The sequence below is a fragment of the Uranotaenia lowii genome, chromosome 2 (assembly GCF_029784155.1).
Source record: "Uranotaenia lowii strain MFRU-FL chromosome 2, ASM2978415v1, whole genome shotgun sequence".
Classification (NCBI taxonomy): Eukaryota; Metazoa; Arthropoda; class Insecta; order Diptera; family Culicidae; genus Uranotaenia; species Uranotaenia lowii.
Window position 1 is genome coordinate 113,303,598 of NC_073692.1, and position 20,403 is coordinate 113,324,000.

The 20,403-nt window shown below is 36.9% G+C and overlaps 1 protein-coding gene across 1 annotated transcript in view; it reads left to right on the forward strand.

The window, feature by feature from the left end:
• Window positions 1-20,403, forward strand: part of LOC129749236 (neurotrimin-like) — a 109,754-nt gene that overhangs the window by 79,751 nt on the left and 9,600 nt on the right. The window contains exons 2-3 of the mRNA XM_055744173.1: window positions 47-144; window positions 348-555. Of these exons, the coding sequence (XP_055600148.1) occupies window positions 47-144; window positions 348-555 (306 nt within the window). The remainder of the gene's footprint in view (window positions 1-46; window positions 145-347; window positions 556-20,403) is intronic.

Sequence of the window (20,403 nt, forward strand, 5' to 3'; positions counted from 1 at the left end):
CATTCCGCCTTCGGTAACAATTGCAACTTTCTCTTCTCGCCCACAGTCGATCCCAAATTCAGCGCCCCGATTTCCAACGTGACGGTTCCAGTCGGCAGGGAAGGCGTCATGACGTGCCGGGTGCATGATTTACACAAATATAAGGTAATTTTCTGCACAATTACTCCAACAATCCAAACGGTTTGTATGTTTGGCATTTATTTGCCGTTTCATTAGTCGATTGTGGGTTCCTTTTGGGGGAAAATCAACCCCAGACTACAACTCACTAATCGTTCAATTACGTAACGACTGGGTAGTATCTATAATTGTGACTGACTTTTGTCGGTTTCTGTTTCCGTTTCCGGTAGGTCGCGTGGCTCCGAGTAGACACTCAAACCATTCTGACGATCGAAACCTTAGTCATCACCAAGAGCGAGCGGATTTCCGTAACGCACACCGAGCAGCGCATCTGGCAGCTCAGGATCAAGGACATCAAGGAGTCCGACAAGGGTTGGTACATGTGCCAAATTAACACCGATCCCATGAAGAGCCAAATGGGATATCTCAACGTTGTAGGTAAGTTATCGTTAATTTTGCCACCAATGACAGGCGACAATTTCCCCGACCCAGTGTGTTCGAATGAAAAATCTGCGGCAATAAGAACCACCATTAGGCTTCAGATTTATCAACGAACTCTAATCGTGTTCACACTATCATCCCACTTGTCAGGTGAAACATGAAACCTCCCACGCTTAAAAAAAAACTCGAATAATCTAAGAGGGGTGGGAGGAGCGATCCGATCTACGCCATTGACCCGGCTTGGGTTGGCCAACGAACAGCACAGTGTATAATATTACTACAAATTCTTCTAATCGCTGGCTCGCGTGCCACTAGATAGGATAATAATTTAACTTTAACTACCACCGCCACAACCAAACCAGACGTGGTTAGAATGTATTCGGCTTGGTAAAGGCTACAAGACTGGACTGGAAAGGGATTGGTGATAGGTTTAGATTTTTTTTTATTTGGGTTTCAATCGGTTTAAAAAAAAATCTATATGATGATTTTTACAATGTTTATGAAAATAAATATTTTACCGTTCAAAATTGGACTGAAATCCAAGTCGGTTCGAGATACTCGTTTCAAGTTTCAACTCGAATCGAATTAGAATCGGTATTACGTATCTCGTTCGAGTTCTAAATATTTACGTACTAAATTTCGAGTAAACCAGGTAGTAGATCATCGGTAATGCCAAAGTCGGTCGAATCGAACGAAGCTCGATTGTTTCGAGTTCCATAATCCCGCCCCAGAATTGTGAAAGTTGGACATAATCAAAAATGTTCCAAATTTGAAAATGTTAACACATTTTTTAGCAGGCCTATTAAGAAAATATTTCTTGGTAGCTATATTTTGTTAATCACTTTATTAAATTTTAGGACATTAGGACAGTTAATAACGCTTACAGATTCGAATTTATCTCAATCTAGAACGTTATTCACTCAACTTGAGGTTTTTATTTATACAGTTTGATAACTTCTAAGCGTCTTTTTAAAAAAGTTTTGTCATAAAAATCGACGTCTTCAAATATGTGCTACATAAAAAAGAAATTCATTTCGAGTCTTGAACAAAATTCTGTTTGAACTGATTTTCTATCGGGTTATTGACAAAATATACTACCTTTTAGGTTATTTTAAAATTGGGGATTCAAAACTTATTTAAAATAACCACAAAATTTTATGAAATCGCTGTAGTATGTAATGAGATGTAGAATATGCAGAAAATAAATCAAATTTAATAAAAACTATATGTAATAATAGTTGTTTTCAGCTACGCTGAAGATAAATGGAATAAAATAAATTTCTACAGCTTATTTTGTCATGTTGGCATCACACGGTAAAACAAACAAAACAAAGTCAGTCAATGATCTATTCTTGTGAATGATAAACGTGTGTGAGTAAATCTCTGAGTTGAGATGCACATCAATCGTAAAAGCACGACAATGACGTAGTTGGAAAAATGAGAATGTTTGCAAAGCCAATGCTCAGATTTTTAAGAAATGGTTCCGGCTCCGGTTAATGAGACGAAGACGCTGGGAAAGCGCAGATTGTTTTGGCTGCTGATGCAGATTGTTCGCTTTGATTTCGCCTCGCGGTGGAAAAAACCGAATTTGGCTTGGGAAACGCAGATTTTTAAGGCTGCTGCAATAATCTTTTGTTTCGATTTGTCCTCTCGGTGGAAAAAGGCGGAATTGGCTTGGGAAGCCAGAATTTTAAGACTGTTGTTGCTAAATATTTATTTTGGTTTGGCAGTTAATGCTGATTGTTTGTCTTGATTTGGCCTTCCGGTTGAAAAGACCTAATTGACTTAGGAAGCCCAGATTTTAAAGGCAGCTTCTGCTGGAGGTTTATTTTGGTTCTGCCTTCCAGTGAAAAAAGACGGAATTGGCTTAAGAAGCGAAGATTTTTTTGGCAACTTCTGCTGATAGTTTGTATTTATTCTATCTTCCGGAGGAAAAAGACGGAATTGGATTAAGAAGTCCAGATTTTGAAGGCTGCAGCTGCTGATTGATTGTTTTTATTTGGTCTTCCGGTGGAAAAGGACGGATTGGCTTTAAAAGCGCAGATTTTAAGGCTGATGCTGTTGAATGTTTGTTTTGATTTGACCTTCGGGTGGAAATATACGGAAATGTCTTAAAAGCGCAGATTTTTAAGACTGTTGCTGTTGATTGCTTGTTTTGATTTGGCCTACCGATGGAAAAGGACGAAATTAGTTTAGAAAGCGCAAATGTTTGTGACTGTGCAGCTGATTGTTTGCTTTGATTTGGCCTTCCGTTGTTAAAAGACGGAATTGGCTCAGGAGACGCAGATTTTTGAGGCTGCTGCCTAGGATCGTTTGTTTGGATTTGACTTTCCGGTGGCAAAAGACGGAATAGACAAAAGAAGCGCAGATTTTTAAGGCAGCTGCTGCTGATTATTTGTTTTGGTTTTGCCTTCTGGCGGAAAAATACGGAATTGGCTAAAGAAGCGCAGATTTTTAGGCAGCTTCTGCTGATTGTTTGATATGATTTGGACTTCCGCTGAAAAAAAGACGGAGTTCACTTAAAAAGCGCAGATTTTTAAGGTAGCTTCTGAAGATTGTTTTTTTACGTATGGCTTTCCGGTGGAAGAAGATGAAATTGGCTTAAGAAGCACAGACTGTTGCTCCTGAATGTTTGTTTTGGTTTGGCCTTCCCGTGGAAAATAAATGAAATTGGCTAAAGAAGCGCTGATTTTTAAAGCAGTTTCAGCTGATTATATGTTTTTAATTGGTCTTCCGCTGAAAACAGAAAAATTGGCTTTGGAAGCGCAGAATTTCTAGGCTTCTTTTGCTGATTGTTTGTTTTGGTTCTGTCTTCCGGTGGAAAAAGACGGAATTGGCTAAAGAAGCGCAGAATTTTAAGAACGCTACTGCTAAATGTTTGTTATATTTTGGCCTTCCGGTGGAATAAAGATGCAATTGGCTTAGGAAGCAACAGTTTCAAGACTGTTGCTGCTAAATGTTTTTTTTTTTTTTTGGTTGGCCTTCTGGTGGAAAAAGACGGAATTGGCTGAAGAAGCGCAGATTTTGAATGCAGCTTCTACTGATTGTTTGTTTTGATTTGGCCTTCCGCTGAAAAAAAACGGAAAGAGTTTAGGAAGCGCAGATTTTTAAGGCTGCTGCTGCTGATCGTTTTTTTATCTGGTCTTCCGGTGGAAAAGACGGAATTAGCCTTGAAAGCAAAAAAATTCAAGACTGTTGCTACTAAATATTTATTGTGGTTTGGCCTTCCGGCGGAAAAAGATAAAATTGGCTAAAGAAGCGCAGATTTTTAAGGCAGCTTTGCTGATTGTTTGTTATGATTTGGACTTCCGCTGAAAAAAACGGAATTGACTTAGGAAACGCAGATTTTTAAGGCAGCTCTTGCAGATTGTTTTTTTAACGTTTGGCCTTCCGGTGGAAAAAATGGAAATGGCTTCAGAAGCACAGATTTTTAACACGTTCGTCGCCATGGAACCCATATTGGTGTGATGGGTGTATTTCCTGGGAAGCCCCTCACATCAAAACACGGGTGACGCTTTCTTACTCTAATTAGCCGCTCAGTTAGCCACACGTTTCAAATCCTAGAGTTCTCCCTCTCAAATTTCTTGCTCTGAGTATTTTTTGGGCCTGGCTAGTAAAACTACGAAAATGAGCGTGGCAACGAACGTGATAAGACTGTTGCTGTTGAATATCTGTTTTGGTTTGGTCTTCCGGTGGAAAAAGACGGAATTGGCTGAAAAAGCGTTGATTTTTAAGGCAGTCTCTGCTGATTGTCTGTTTTGATTTGGTCTTCCGCTGAAAACAGACGGAATTGACTTAGCAAAAGCAGATTTTAAAGACTGTTGTTGCTGATTGTTTGCTTTGATTTGACCTTCTGGTGGAAAAGGATAGATTGGCTTTGGAAGCGCAGATTTTTAAGGCTGCTTCTGCTGATTGTTTGTTTTAATTTGGTCTGTCGCTGAAAACAAACAGAATTGGCTTAGCAAGCGCAGATTTTCAAAACAGGTTCTGCTGATTGTTTGTTTTGCTTCACCTTTCGCTGAAATTAGACGGAATTGACTAAGGAAGCGCAGATTTTTAAGGCTACTGCTGCTGATTATTTTTTTTACCTGGCATTCCGATGGAAAAAGACAGATTAGCTCAGAATGCACAGATTTTCAAGGCAGTTGCTGCTAAATGTTTGTTTTGGTTTCGCTTATCCGTGGAAAGAGACGGAATTGGCTAAAGAAGCGCTGATTTTGGAGGCTTCTGCTTCTGATTGTTTTTTTTTACTTGACCTTTTGGTGGAAAAGGACGAATTGGATTAGGAAGTACATATTTTTAAGGCACCTTCTGCTAATTGTTTGCTTTGATTTGGCCTTCCGGTGGAAAAACACGAAATTGGCTTAGCAAGCGCAAATTTTTAAGGCTGCTGCTATGATCGTTTGTTTTGATTTCACTACTCGGTAGAAAAAGGTTAAATTGCCTTAAGAAGCGCAGATTTTTAAGGCAGCTGCTGCTTATTGTTTATTTTGACTTGGCAATCCGGTGGAAAAATACGAATTGGTTAAAGCAGCTCAGATTTTCAAGACAGTTTCTGCTGATTGTTTGTTTTGATTTAGCCTTCCGCTGAAAACAGACGGAATTGGTTTAACAAGCGCTGATTTTTAAGACTGATGCTGCTGATTGTTTGTTTTGATTTGGCCTTCCGGTAGAAAAGAAGGCATTGGCTTAGGAAGCGCAGATTTTTAAGACTGCTGCTGCTGACTGTTTGTTTGGAGTTGGTCTTCTGTTTGGCAAGGCTGTTTCTAAAAATATTCCGGCTCAGGTAAACAGAGCGACAAAAAAAGCACATTGAGAAAATACAAATCAAATCGGGCTAGTCTGACACACATGTTCACTCAGTGACTCTCCTACAAATGAACCCCAAATGTTTTAATGTATTCGATTTGGTTCAGTTTTAAACCGGTGCACTTTCTGCTGCCTTCGTGTTCGTTTCCACGATCAGCGATAGCAACCTCTTAAAATATTCAGTGTTGCTTGTGCCCTCAAGTCAATGTAAACCGTGTTTGATCTTTAAAAACTTTAAAACAGTTCGTGATGAACTGTAAGTTGCACTGCAATCCTATCGATTTCCGTCGCATTGCATTAATATTCACTCTCGTGGAGCCAATAAAGACAACCTGCCATGTCACGTGGTTGGTTGCGTCAAAAACGAAGAACCTACCTACACTTAAAAAATAGAACACCCTCCCGGCAAAATTCAGAAAGGGGGCGATTAAGAAACCACACTGCCGCCATCCACCGGAAGAAGCGATGGAAATCGTGGCATGTTTTCTGTGTCCCTTCGATGAGCTGTCACTAAATTGCTCTAGCACGTGTCCGCTCAAGCCGATTCTAGACTAAGGTCAGACGCACCGCACCCCCAAATGGCATATTCGGGTGACCCCCTTTCAGTCCGTTTCCGCCCACAGAAATAGTCTAAATATTTTGGAAACAATCAAACCCTCTCCACACAGCAGCAAGTGTAAATAAACCGTTAGTGCGGATTTTCTACGTTCATATCCTAGCGCGGGATCTGAGAAAATGGCACAATACAAACCCCTTACTAGTTTTGGGTGGCAAAATTTCCTGCCAGAAATCTGTACCCATTGACTTGAGCCGAGGAAGGTGTCAAAATGTGAAGGAAAACGTTGAATTTTTGGACAGCCTTTCGTGTCAAATGACAATCATCGCATTTGGTGGGTGGCAGTTTGATGGCAGGGACAGAAAAAAAAACAAATCGTCTCGAGGGAATTTTTCGGTGCGGTAGGTTGATCCAAAACTGCCAAGTCCTTAGTCACCATTTCCATGCCAATTCCGATGCAACGTTTTCTTTACTACTCTCTTTTTGATGTTGGTGCTTGAGCTTCCACTTCTTTTGCTCAGCAATGTCCGTTCAAGGAAATAAAAACTCACATAAAATTAATGATTATTAGCAATTAAGTGGCAGCGCAAACGGGGAAAAGAAACAAGAAATGGACAACCAACCGAGTGGGAGTACAACTTGTTCTGTTCGCTACTCATTTTAGACCCTTTAAGACACCAACTGAAAAACAAAAACTTGTCAATTTTTTATAACATTCAACTTTCAACATTAGTTTTCATTAGGATTTCTTTAATTATTTAACAGTAAAACATTTTTACTTACAATAAACTTTTTCAAAGTAAATATCCAGAATAACAGAACCAGAAGCCGAAATCAGAACCCAAAAGGGTTAATTTAGTAAGAAAATCGAGTGGACAAAAATGCCGCCACCGGTATACTCGCAGAATCAAGCCCTATGTCTCCAGTCCAGGCTCGAGCCAGTTCGTGTTTGGTTTCTGATTGTTTTAACACTCTTTATGACTTCGAATGGAACGCAATTAAATTTAGCTTAGCGCAGGGACGCCGAGGTTATCTGCCCCATTGGATCTGATTATTATCAAATTTGTTGTCGGGAGAAAATAGAATGCCTACTTCAGCTTTGCTGGGAAAAACTGGTTACTGGTTCCAAGAAACTTGACTTTATGGCTTAATTAGTGTCGATGAATTTCCTTAATCCGTTTATGAGGGCTTTAATTTGTAAGAAAATCTTGTTTGAAGTGTTTCATATATAATTTTATTTATTTTAAAATTTTAGATATTGCAACATTGAAGATGTAATGTTTGGTATAAGTTTTACCCCGATTAACCCCAAGATAATTTGCCAAAAAAAAAAATGTTCTGTTGAAGTTGAAATTGTCTTCTTTTACCGCCAAAATCATGTGGGAAGTACCAAACTTGCAGACATGGCACATCACTATTTTCAGTGTTTACAAACTACGCTTGTCATGGTTTGAAATTTTGCTATTTATCAGTGCTTTTAATAAATATTTTTGAAATTTTTTGAGCAACAATATTAAAAAAGTTTCATTATGGGATTTGACGAAATGAATCATGAAACTAATTGATCTTTTAAAGGAAAGAAATAATTTGTAGGTTGTTTAATAAATAAATCAAAAAATATTTCTTCAATTTTCTGTCCCTATTCACTCAGTTTTACGGAAGTAAAAATGATAGATTTGAGTTACAATGATTGAATTATTTAAGAAGAAAAACGGCTCGTCCACATAAATTGTTCACTGTTTTTGGCATCACGACAAGTGATAAAGCATGAGATTGACACAAAAATTTTCAGATAGGAATTTTTCAGAACGAAAAATTCATCTCGATTGTCCAATTTCGGGTAGGGGGACGTCCATATAAATTGTTCACTGTTATTGCAATATTGACGTGACTATGCATCAGATTGAAATGAAACTATGATAACGTGATTTTTAAAGGCCATCGATTTCATATGTCCAATTTTGGAACGAGGTCCGAAAAAAGGAGTGGTCCATAATTTCGGGTTACATGTCGGCCAAAACGGGATGTCATATTAAATGTTCAATGTTATGTGATATTGAATTGGAGTCCTAATCCGCTCTTGAGTGTCAATATGACACGATTGGAAGTTTGGCGGAGATGAATTCTTGAAATCTTAAATTTTTTATCCTGACTTTTGTTATGGACGCACCCCGAAAGCCCAGGAAAAACACTCTAATCAGACCAGCAATGCAAAAAAAAAATTTTATCATAAGAAGGTCCAATTCTCGTTCATAAAATTTCCAATAAAAACGAAAGAGATACACTGATGATACAGACAAAAATATAACATCGCTGAATTAGACATTGAGTATCAATTTGACGTTCGTCGCTTAAAACCGCTATATCTCTTTTGTTTCCGAACCGATTCTTAAAAAATTATAGCTTTGGAAACCTCATAATGTAACTCAGCCTCCTTGGGAATTCGTAAAACATTTTGTTTTTTGTATTTTGACTATCTAAAAATCCAAAAATGTGTCAAATTACGTCAACTTTTCAATCCTCTTTTCAAAATTTATCTGGTATGACTTTATCAATTTTGACAATCCATTAATTGAAAAGTACAGTTTTTACACCACTTTTTTACATTTGTGGTTATCATCTTAGAAAAAGTTAAAAGAATATATCCTCGTGTGCAACGTATAGTTTCACAAAGTGCTTTTTTAACTTTTCGTAGTTGATCTTTCAATCAGTCTTTTTTCCGAATCATGTTTTTTTCGGATTTTAGCCGTGTTAGACATACATAGACATATTTGGTTTTAGCCATATTGACGTTAATTTTCATCAGATTGAGATGAAAATTTGTACCCGAGAATTTTTAGGAACTAGATTTGAATTTTCTGTTTTTTAAATGTGAAAAACCAGATTAAAATACGGACCTTTTTTAACAATATTCTGTCAACCGTTGATTGCTCGACTTTTTCACTTTACTTTGAAAACCTGGGCATTAAAAAAAATCCAGTGTTGAAATTAAAAACATTCTCAAAGTTCTTTCATATGCGACAAAATGTTCAAAATACATAATCAAAAAACTGGAAGAAGATAATCTTCAAATCATATTCATATTTAGAGAATCACTCGATGAAATTCGCAATTCAACTATGAGTATGTTTTCATGATCAAAAATAATCTGAGATTGACCAACAAGAAAGTAATGTCCGGTTATTAGCTTAAGTAGAGGATAATTTTGAAATAAAAGTGCGTCAGAATGAATAGTTTAAAACATGTTTTAAATTAGTTTTAAAATTATCATTCAGAATTTCAAATCACAGACTGAAATTGGAATGCAAATTCACTTCAGTATTGCCTACAGTAATTTTTTATTGTTTAATTTTTTATAATTAATTTGAATTGGGAAAAGTATGAAGAATCTTCCAATCTACACAAATTTCAATAATGATCGAAATCTAACAATAATTTTGCATTATTTATTCTAATACTTATTCTAGCCCCCGTTATTCTAGCTGTCATTAAAAATCGTAACATTTTTTCAAACGTGGAAAAAATTTCAAAGTCAAAGATTCATGATTGGTTCGCTAAAGTCTGTTTCACATAGAATCTGGTCCGATAAAATCGATCATTTCTTCGCAAAGAAATAACTTACAACAAAAGTAAAATGTCATTTTGTAGGGTTTTTATTGCACTTTACGGAAAAGAAATACATAAAAATCATTCGTAAGCTTTTCGGATGAAGTTTCGATTTTTTTTTGCGATACCACCCATTATTTTCGGCACAGTACAGCTGGTAACCTCATTTGCCATCTTGTTCCACCACTTTTCCATAGGAGCGGACTTTTTCATGGTTCTGCCTCATTTCTTCAGTTTGCCCTTAACTATTGCCCAATATTTCTTGATGGGACGAAATCCGGACAGTTTAGGGGATTGATACTTTTTTCAACAAAATCGATCTTGTTCTCCTTATACCACTTAACGACATCCCGGCTGTAGTGGCAGCTTGCCAGGTCCGGCCAGAACCTTACCGGACCTTTGTGGGACAGAATGAATGGCAGAACCCTCTTCTGGAGATATTCTTCTTTGTATACATTTCCATTCATTGTGTCCCCAGTGATGAAAATCTTAGTCTTCTTCCCACAACTACCCCAGCAAACATTTTTGTAGGTATATTTTTCAACAAACTTTGTTATACGTTCCATATTCATTATAAAGTCATCTTATATAACTCGAAAAAACAGCATTTACGTACTAAAGTGGAGGCAATATACATACAAATTTTTAACTTCTGGCTTAAGCGATAAGAGTTGTAAAAATTGGACGATATACAACACCTTTTACCGTACATCCTGAAAGTATGCGAGAGAGCGCAAGTTTTGCTCTCAATGCATACAAACCGTTGCCAGCGACAATATTTGCTGCTTCTCTCATTGGCCACTTTATCCAAAAGGACCCTATGGTTTTTAGAAATCTGGTTGCACTGCTTATCGCAAAGAGAACAACAAGGTTGTTTTCTCATTTGAATCCCACACGCGGGAGACGAATTTGCAAACATGGCGGACTTTTGTCATATACGAGTCGGTAGACTTTAACTAACCATTTTTACGATCATTTACTTGATTTGGTAGGAATTACGATTCGCATTAAAATTGTTAACGAGTTGAGCTGACATTTCTAATGCGATGTTATGTTTGCTGGGACAGATCCCTTGCCAGATCATCAACTTACGAACAAATTTATCTGCGAAAACATACTTGAATTTACCCGCCACATTCCCCCTTAGGCTTCGCAAGGTAAAATTTGTTACCGGGTATTTGTCCAAAATCCATTTTGACGTAAGTTTCGTCGTCCATCAAAATGCATCCGTTGTACTGGGTCATCACTTTCTCGTACAACTTCTTTGCCCTGGTTTTTGCAACCAGGTTTTGTTTCAGCGTCCTGTTGGGGTGTTTGCTTGCATGATACGACCGCAAGCCTTCTCGCAAACGAATTCGTCGAACTGTAGGCTGTGGTTCCTCTTGAACTTTTTCGCCAAATCACGCAAGGAGATTCCAGGATTATTGTGAACTGATCGAATTACCTTTGCTCGCAGCTTCCGGTCATAAGTTCCACTTTTACGCCTGGTTTGTTTTGCTCGATCCACCGTAGAGGTCTCCCGGTAACGTTGCAGCACCGAATTTACAGTCGATTTTGGAATTTTCTCTCGCCTTTCCGTTCCATCGTCGATAACTTTTGACTGACTGCTTCAATCTTGATGAAATTTTCACCACTAAGAAAACAAACCATCCGAATCAAAACACTGTCAAGAGATTCGCGATGTGACAACTAGGGGCGCTGCAGTAAATGAAAATACGCGACCAGATGTGAAACAGAATTTAGTAACCCCTTAAATATTTTCTTTATTTAATAAGTAAGAGAAAGTGATGTATTATGTATTGTAGACATCCCAGCTTTCCCGGATTTATTCGGACATTCAATGGGTTTTCATAAAAAAGTGGACTGGACAAGAAAAGCAAACTATGATCTGGCTCAACGATAAAACTCAAATTGGTCTAAATTTTCTTTGGCTATCTTTATTTAATTTTTTATTTTTTGGTAATTTTTAAAACGATTTGTGAGACAGGTTGACCAGGTTTGGTAAAAATGAAAATTTAAGGTGTTTGGTGTTGGTCACTTTATGATAGATTTTTTTTTAGAATAATCACTACTTGATTTGTTCGCATTTTGTGTAATAAAATCCAAATCAAATGCCCAGATTTTGCAAGGTTTTTGCTATTTCAGTATTTTTCCATACAAAATGTCTTTTAATATTAATGTTTCTTCGTTTGCTATGGCGCATATGGAATAAACACTGCCTGAAAATTTAACACAATTAAGTTCTGTTGCTTTTAATATGGTTTTATTTAAATTAAAATGTTGTAGCAACGAATTGAATATGAGTAATTTAAAAATTTTCAAAACGTTTTTCTTAAACGAGTACGCTCATTTTTTTAATCGAAATTTACATGGACTACATGGGAAATTCGCGACTCGCTTACAGGGGACATACACTGCAGATCAAAAGTTTGGGATCACTACATCAAAAACTTGAAAATTTTGAAAAATATATCAAACAGCTACTTAAGTTGTCGTCCAAAAGTTTGGGATCATCCCATAGTATGATGAAACGGTGAAAAGTTTGGGACCATCAGTCTGCTAAAACATGCACTATTATTTAACGCGTATCTCTGTTACCAAACAACGTAATGTTTATCTGGTAAGCTGATTTTGAAGCTAATGAGTTTCATTTGCCATATGAATGTTAAGTTGAAATATTTTTGACGACAAACTTCTTTAGATCTTTAGCCAAAGTTTCATCATTTTCTGATGATTTTCATCAAATAGTCCGACCGTTTAAAAAAATATGCAAATTTGCTTTGACCATAACTAAGTTGTCTTACAAGCTATTGCTGATCGGGCTGGCTTATTTGAAAGCTTAAGACCTGCACTTACTTATGAAATTATTATTAAAATTACAAAATATTTTAAAAATCAAATGATTTATATTATCACAACTTAATACTTATTTAAAAACTAATGCGTTTGTTACTCGGCAGTTCAGTCAATAAATTTCGAAAACGGTTTTCCGATTATTCCAACGATTCGATGCTGTTTAGCATCATCTTAAGGGAATTCTAAAATATTATGTTTTTCATCTGAAATCTTAAAAATTAACATACAAATTTGATAATCATACCTACAATCGGATCGTATCACGTAAAAATTGATTGCTTATGTGAAGCTTATTGTTCACTTTTTTGCCCTATTTTCCTATTGTTTTTGTGTTGCACTGTGAACGAACCAGAAATTAATTTTCTTCATTTGAAACTTACTTTAATATTTAAATACTAACGTTTAAATTTTTAAAAAATTCTTACGATCAACAAGGTCTGATCGAAGCGGTATAATTTTAAAAGTGACTACAAATATGGCTACCAAGAGACGATATTGTAGCGGCTAGCTCTGGTCTATTTGTTTTGCGATATTTTTGACATTTTTCTTTGGATTGTTTCTGTAGTTCTGTTCTTTGAGAGAGTGGAATATTGAAGAGTAAGTTGCGCTTAGATTGGTGATATCGGTTCTGTAGTTGACTGTGTTGGAGGTTGTGTTGTATATGTGGCACATTTCTAAAAATGTTAGTGTCCTGTATTGATGCAATGATCGATGAGAGCTGAGGTGTCTTGTCTTGATTTTTCCCCCTTGGAATTGTTTGGGTCCCGGTCGTTCTGTTTTGGTTGCTTAGCAGTTGTAGTGGTAGCTTCAGATGTTTTCGTTGTTTGTTTGGCTCTATATTTATCTAGCAGCCTTACATTGTTTTTGTGTCCTGCCATACGTTAGTCGAGAGTGTTTCTGGTCCGACCAATATATGACGAGGTGCACGAATCCGTGCAATTAATTTTGTATATTATGCCTGATATTTCGCCTATTGATGTGGGATCCTTTACTCGGCTGTGCAGTTGACCAACACTGATGGCTTGTTTTCCGGCTATTTTAATTAGTGGGTAATCGGAGTTGAGAGTTTTGATGATTTTGTCAGAGAGGTGTGGGATGTATGGCATAGAGTTGTTTTTGGCATTTCTTACGCACACTTGCTGAGCGTGTACAGATGAGACGGGACAATTAACCTCCAAAACTCTCGGTACAAAAAAAGGACTGCCGGTCGACAAACATGGTCGTTTTTGAGGTTGATTGTCCCAAAACTAAAAAGTGTTGGTGAAACAACCAGCATAATATCACCAATACTATCAGCGGCAAATAGGACTATTGAGCGGTGGAGTTGTTTTGATGAGCTTTCCTGTGGTATCGGTGGGGTTTGCAGAATTTCTGTGGATGGTTGTGTGAGGCTGGTGGATGTTGAGATCGGAGCAGGATCTATAGTTTGTTCTGGGGGGCGGTGGGTGGTTTGGTTGTTGTTGATCATTCGGTTGATGAGATTTCTCGGGTAATTGTTTATTGCTAAATGGTGCTGGATGAGTTTGGTTTTGTTTTGGTGTTTTGCATTTCTGGATAGGTGATTTATTCTGCCGATAAAGTTGTTTGCTACGTTGATTTTGTGTTTTATCTGGTGACATGAGAACCAATTGAGCATGCGTCCCGATACTATAGGTTTCGCGAACCACTCCGTTTTGAGTTTTTATGATTGGTCTCGAATGATCACCATGGCGAGATATGGAAGTCTGCTATTTTCTTCTTTTTCCATAGTAAATTGGAGTCTTTTTTCCTGGACGTTGAATTTCTGTAAAACTATTTCGACCCCGTTGTTTGGTACAGCGAGAAACAGATCATCGACACATTTTTTTAACGACAGGGATAGGAAAGGGTAACGATTTGAGGGCTTTTGCAATTATAGTGTCGAGGACAAGTTGTGCAAGTACTGGTGATAGGCGCGTTCCATTGCGGTTCCATAAGTTTGCAAATAGTATTTTTTGTCGTATTGGAAATATGATGACCTCAAGCAGAAATCCAGGATCTCTAGAAATAGATCTAGGTTAATCTCGGTGATTATCTCCGCCCAGTGTTCGATGGTGTACGAGAGAACAAGGTGTCGAGTCCGGCGGATTTATTTTTGTTTCGGCGTCGTTTTATATGTTTCGCAACCTACTTCCGAATATCACTAAGTACGTCCGTTCGATACAACTATATTCAATCAACTGACGCTTGTTCGTCGTTCTTCGGTTTTCTTTGAAATAGGCCTTTTCGAAATACACGCAAACCAATACAGTCTGAATCAGATATGCGTGGATTCACTAATCCTAGTATAATATAACCGAATCAGATTTGTCGGATAGTTTCGGGTTTCCTTAGGCGGCATCAATAAATTACGTAACGCAAAAAATGCACTTTTTGACCCCCTCCCCCCCATATGTCACAAATCGTAACGATTCGACGTACCCCCCTATGAAAATTACGTAACGCTGATACTTCACCCCCCCCCCCCCCCCGCACCACCCATATTCTCATGATTTTAAATACTGATTTTCGAAGATCAAAAAAAGATTTGAACATCAAATTGTCTAACGTTCTTCAAAACGGAATTAATATCAATTCAAATCGTTTCTTAGCATTCATTGATGATAACTCTCTGATAAAATAAATTGATTGTCTTTTAACGAGTTGCTCAGTGCTTGTGCACTGATGATCTATCTTGTTTACTTTATTTTGTTTGTGGAGCATAACTTGTTATGTAAAATATACTTCACTTTGTAATATTCGTCGGAATAATCAATATTGCATATTTTAAATCAATTGAGAAAAAAATAAATTTCCGTCTTGAGGTTGAATTGAGTTCTTGGGGGTAAATGTACCTAATAGTTGTTTTTTCAACGGATAATTTCAAGGATATTCAATACACATTTTAAGAAGTCTATCCCAGAATCTATAAATAGGAAAGATCACAAACCAGTTTCAATCATATTGAAGCTTACAAGTTTTAAGCTGATTTTTGTTTGCTTATCATTTTGCAAAAATTGCATGGCATCAAAATAGCTGCGATTAAGTAAACTGAAATTTTTAAGGAAAAAATCGTTACGTAACGATGAGCATACCTCCCCCCCCTCCCCTATGTCACAATTCGTAACGCTGGAGCTTACTCCCTCCCCCCTAACAGCGTTACGTAATTTATGGATGCCCCCTTATGCGTTCCTTGTTGTGTGTTCACAGACAACGTATGTTCTTACTAATTTTTTTATGTTCATTTGTCAACACAATGATAATAATCAGAATGTTCGTTTTTTTTTTACTCATTTTTATGCTATGATCTCTTATTCTCTACACAAGGTTCCGTGGATCATTGGTAAACATCGAGACTACATCTAGAGAGATCAGTATGTGATCGTTCGAAATGATCATCCCGTTTATTTCGTCACAAAGCTCATATTTATGAGTTTTTAACGTTGGACTTGTTATAGATTTTTGTAGAATTTCTGCTATGAATTTAGCCAGTTGGTATGTTGGAGCGGCGACATTTGTGATGACCGGTCTGAGGGGCAAGTCCGCTTTATGCGCCTTCGGTTGTCCATATATCCTTGGGCATGTTGATTTTGACACTGTTAGTCGTTTTGCTACCTGTTTATCGATTAATTTCAGGTCGAGGAGGCGTTTGACGAAGTTGTTATTTTTTGTTTGTAGGGGAACATGCCCTATTATGCGCCATCTAAGCGAATCGCTGATTTTCTATGTATTCCACGTACAAATTGTGTTAAAAATGGGTGTAATCATTGAAGAAAAGTGTTTTCTACAAATGCCTATGATTTTTTATTACTCAAATCGCTACAGTTGCTTCAAAAACTTGATTTTTAAAAACCATATTCAAAGCCACAGAACAAAACTGTGTTGCAAATACGCGCCGCTGTGTATTCAATACGCGCCTAGTAGCCGAACACACCCGAGAGCAGCCGAAGACCGAAAACACACCAATACTTACAGACACTTTGATTGAAAAGAAAATCAAAATGGACTAATCAAAATTAAAAAAAAAAATAAAAATAGATTTTTTGGGCTGAATTAATGCTCAGAATATGGTTTAAGACTGTTTGTTCATTTTCAATGAAAAATGGCCTTTTTGAAAAATTAATGCTATTTTCAGCCAACTACGATTGGCGCGTTATAACGAGCGTATGGGCCGTGATAGAACATACCCATAAAAAGCATACCTTAGCGAGTTCATTATGATTTTTTTGCATAAAATCATAGTTTAGATTTTCCTCTATCGATGTGTCAGAAAATATTGTCCTATTCGTTTTCTCTGCTTTGTGACACCTTATTGAAAGTGTTTTAAAATATAGATCGAAATGAAGAAAAACCTAAATTGTGAAATTATTACGACACAGGGGCATTTTAAGGAAAAATTCATACTTGCCATGACCAATCACAGCATTTGAAACAATTTGGTGATATTTTGCAGGCTTAAAATGTTACAGATTCTTCAAAACAAGGGTGGCGCGTATTAGCCACATGGGGCGTTATATGAACTTTTCCCCTATGCCATTGGTTGGATCTCTCGTGACATTAGGGTACGTTTCCTGATCGTTTACCAAGGTTTTCATTTTGTTATGGTAATCCTCCTTGTACATGATAACCGTTCTATTTCTCTTATCTGAAGATAGCACATAGATTTCGTTTTCTTCTTTTTATGATTTAGATTCATTCGAAAAGCAGATTCTTGTGTAAGCATAAACGTGTTCATGCTGGGGTTCTCTTGGTTTCAGTGATTGAAATCCTCACCAATTTTCTCATCAGAGGCTCTCAAAATACACGCTTTGAGGCCTCGCATAGTAATACAGGAGACGATAGGGGGAAAGTTCATATAACGCCCCATGTGGCTTATACGCGCCACCTTTGTTTTGAAGAATCTGTAACATTTTAAGCCTGCAAAATATTACCAATTTGTTTGAAATGCTGTGATTGGTCATGGCAAGTATGAATTTTTCCTTAAAATGACCCTGTTTCGTGATAATTTCACAATTTAGATTTTTCATCTTTTTGATCTAAATTTTAAAACACTTTCAATAAGGTGTCACCAAGCAGAGAAAAACGAATAAGACAAAATTTTCTGACACATCGATAGAGCAGAATCTAAACTATGATTTTATGCTAAAAAATTATACTGAACTCGCAAAGGTATGCTTCTTATGGGTATGTTCTATCACGGCCCATGCGCTCGTTATAACGCGCCAATCGTAGTAGGCTGAAAATAGCATTAATTTTTCAAAAAGGCCAATTTTCATTGAAAATGAACAAAAAGTCTAAAACCATATTTTGAACGTTAATTCAGCCCAAAAAATCTAATTTTCATTTTTATCAAAATTTTGATTTGTCCGTTTTGATTTTCTTTTCAGTCAAAGTGTCTGTAAGTATTGGTGTGTTTTCGGTCTTCGGCTGCTTTCGGGTGTGTTTGGCTACTAGGCGCATATTGAATACACAGCGGCGCGTATTTGCAACACAGTTTTGTTCTGTGGCTTTGAATATGGTTTTTAAAAACCAAGTTTTTGAAGCAACTATAGCAATTTGAGTAATAAAATATCATAGGCATTTGTAGAAAATACTTTTCTTCGACGATTGCACCCATTTTCAACACAATTGGGCCAAAATGTCTGGAAATGGGTATAAATGTCTGGGACATTGTAGTGTTGAGCTAGTCGGGGAAAAAAAACGCCCGAACATCAAATCTTTCTGATCATTTCACCGACCAGTTCAAAAATTGATTCTTTTATTTTCTTTGGGTTATTGTAGTAAGCTTTATCATTCCTTTTAGAAAATTAGTAAAATTGATATCACGTTGAGCTTTTGTTGGTTCCGAAATGCAAAGTTTCAACAGCTCTATCCAGTTATTGAGTTAATCTCTACCAAAATAAATGATTTTTCAAAAATAAGAATGCATTTGGTTGGTAATGCACATCACAAATCCTTGAAAACGAAACACATCAACCACTATCTCAATGTTTGGCTATGAAAAATGATGCAGCAAATTTCTATCCTCCCTACCCAGGTGTTGAAAAGCTTATTTCAATACAAAAATTTTAAAACAAAACGTTATATCAAAAATTAAAAGTTCAGAATATAAACCATCTGCTTAGCAATTCATATTCCAGAATCCAGGTTCATTAAGAAATTCTTATTTCAGATCGCAGATTCATTGTTTTAAAACTATGGATTATAAATTAAAAGTGATCGGGATCCAAATTGAAAAAAAGAAATTAAGTTAAAGATTTTGTTCATTTCTGATTGCATACAGTCATATCTAGATTGGTAATTTTGAAAAACCATTTTTCATTGTTAAAACCTTTCTATCAAGTAATGCTAAACATTCAGGTTAAAAAATGGATTTAGAATTTTTCCTCGGAGGAGAAATTGTAAAAGTAAAAAATATTTTAAGCAAGACTCTTGAAGTATATTTCCACAGCGTGAGTTAATTTGTGTATAAAATAACTTGTATGCGAGCCATTCAGTGGATTCTAGGGCATTATGACCGGATGTTATAGATTATCGAAAAACACTGTAAATGTAAAAAGCAAATGATTTAAATCTTCGTGTCGAGCATTTGTCCAACGAGGCTTGTCGAGATAATTTTTGTAACATTAAATAACATTACTTGAGTACATACGATTTTAAACAAGACATCGTAGGTTTCGATGTTTATGTATTCAGAATATCAATATTCTGATTTCACTTTTAGATAACTATTCAGATTTAAGTTTTCGTTAAAGACAATTAACATCATTTTGAGAAATCTCAGCCAAGTTTATCAGAGCCTAGATTGCGACGTTGAATTAGTCAATGTCTACTTTTTCAATGGCTTTGAAACGTCTAAAACTGTTTTTCAATTTCTTTTGTAATTTCACAATATATACCAACAGAGCTGCTAAATGTTAACAAATATAGTGTTTGATTTGGAAAGTTTGAAGCGCTTGTGTCTGGCGTAAAATTTGATAAGTTGTGATGTATGTAGATTAGAATGCCCCAAATGAGCAAACTTTTGAAAAAGCTATGCGCTGCAGGCTAAAATTGATCCTAGTCCTAGTACAAGATCGCATGCCAAATTCGGGCCAGATCGGATCACGAGAAGGGGTCGCTCAACGAGCTTGAAGTTTGTATGGGATTTCGAGACATTTTGTTCGGTAGAAACATGAAAAACCAGTTTTCCATCAATAAGTTTGGTTCTTGTCGGCCGATTTCTTCCAAAAACGGTTTTTCTTAAAGCCTAAACTATGAAAAATATTTCATCCCAAGACTGCGTTTCGATTAGAGTTAAGATAAAAAAGTTATAAGGCTTCAAAAATGGGCTAACTTTTTTAACGGTGGTATTCATAACTGTTAATGAGGCGTCAATATGTTCGACCGCCTCAACTCATTAACAGTGATGAATACCATCCTTAAAAAAGTTAGCCCATCTGAATTCGGACGATTATGATTCAAACTTGGTCAGAGTCATTCGGTGGGAAAAAAAATTACTGGGCTGTTGATTAGAGCGAAGTGAGCTCGAACAATTCTACTCCACCCCAGTCAGTTAAAGTAGTAAATGACGCCAAAATAGATTAAAATTTTGAAAAAAAAACTTTGTCAATAAAAAAATGTCTGGAATTGTCTGGAAGAAATACTAAAAATCTGGAAGTCTGGATACCAAAAAAAAAGTCTGGCCGGAGGTCAAAAAGTCTGGAAGATCCAGACAAAATCTGGAAGGTTGACATCCCTGCCCATGAGGAGGACCTGCTCTGAGAGACACCATTCGTTTGCTGCCCCGAACGAACTCTCTCAACGTTCGGTTGCTACATGATGCATGAAGAAGACGAGGCACACATACTCATTTACGTTATTGAATTTGATGGACTCAAGCAGATAGCTGTCGTTGAGGAGAACATCTTCAACCTCGCCGCAAAGGTTGAGGCAACAACGACAACAACCGAACTTATTGGATTGCATAGGCCCGCAACGTATGGAGCAAGGAGGGGGGAGGAAAAAGAAACGAAAACACT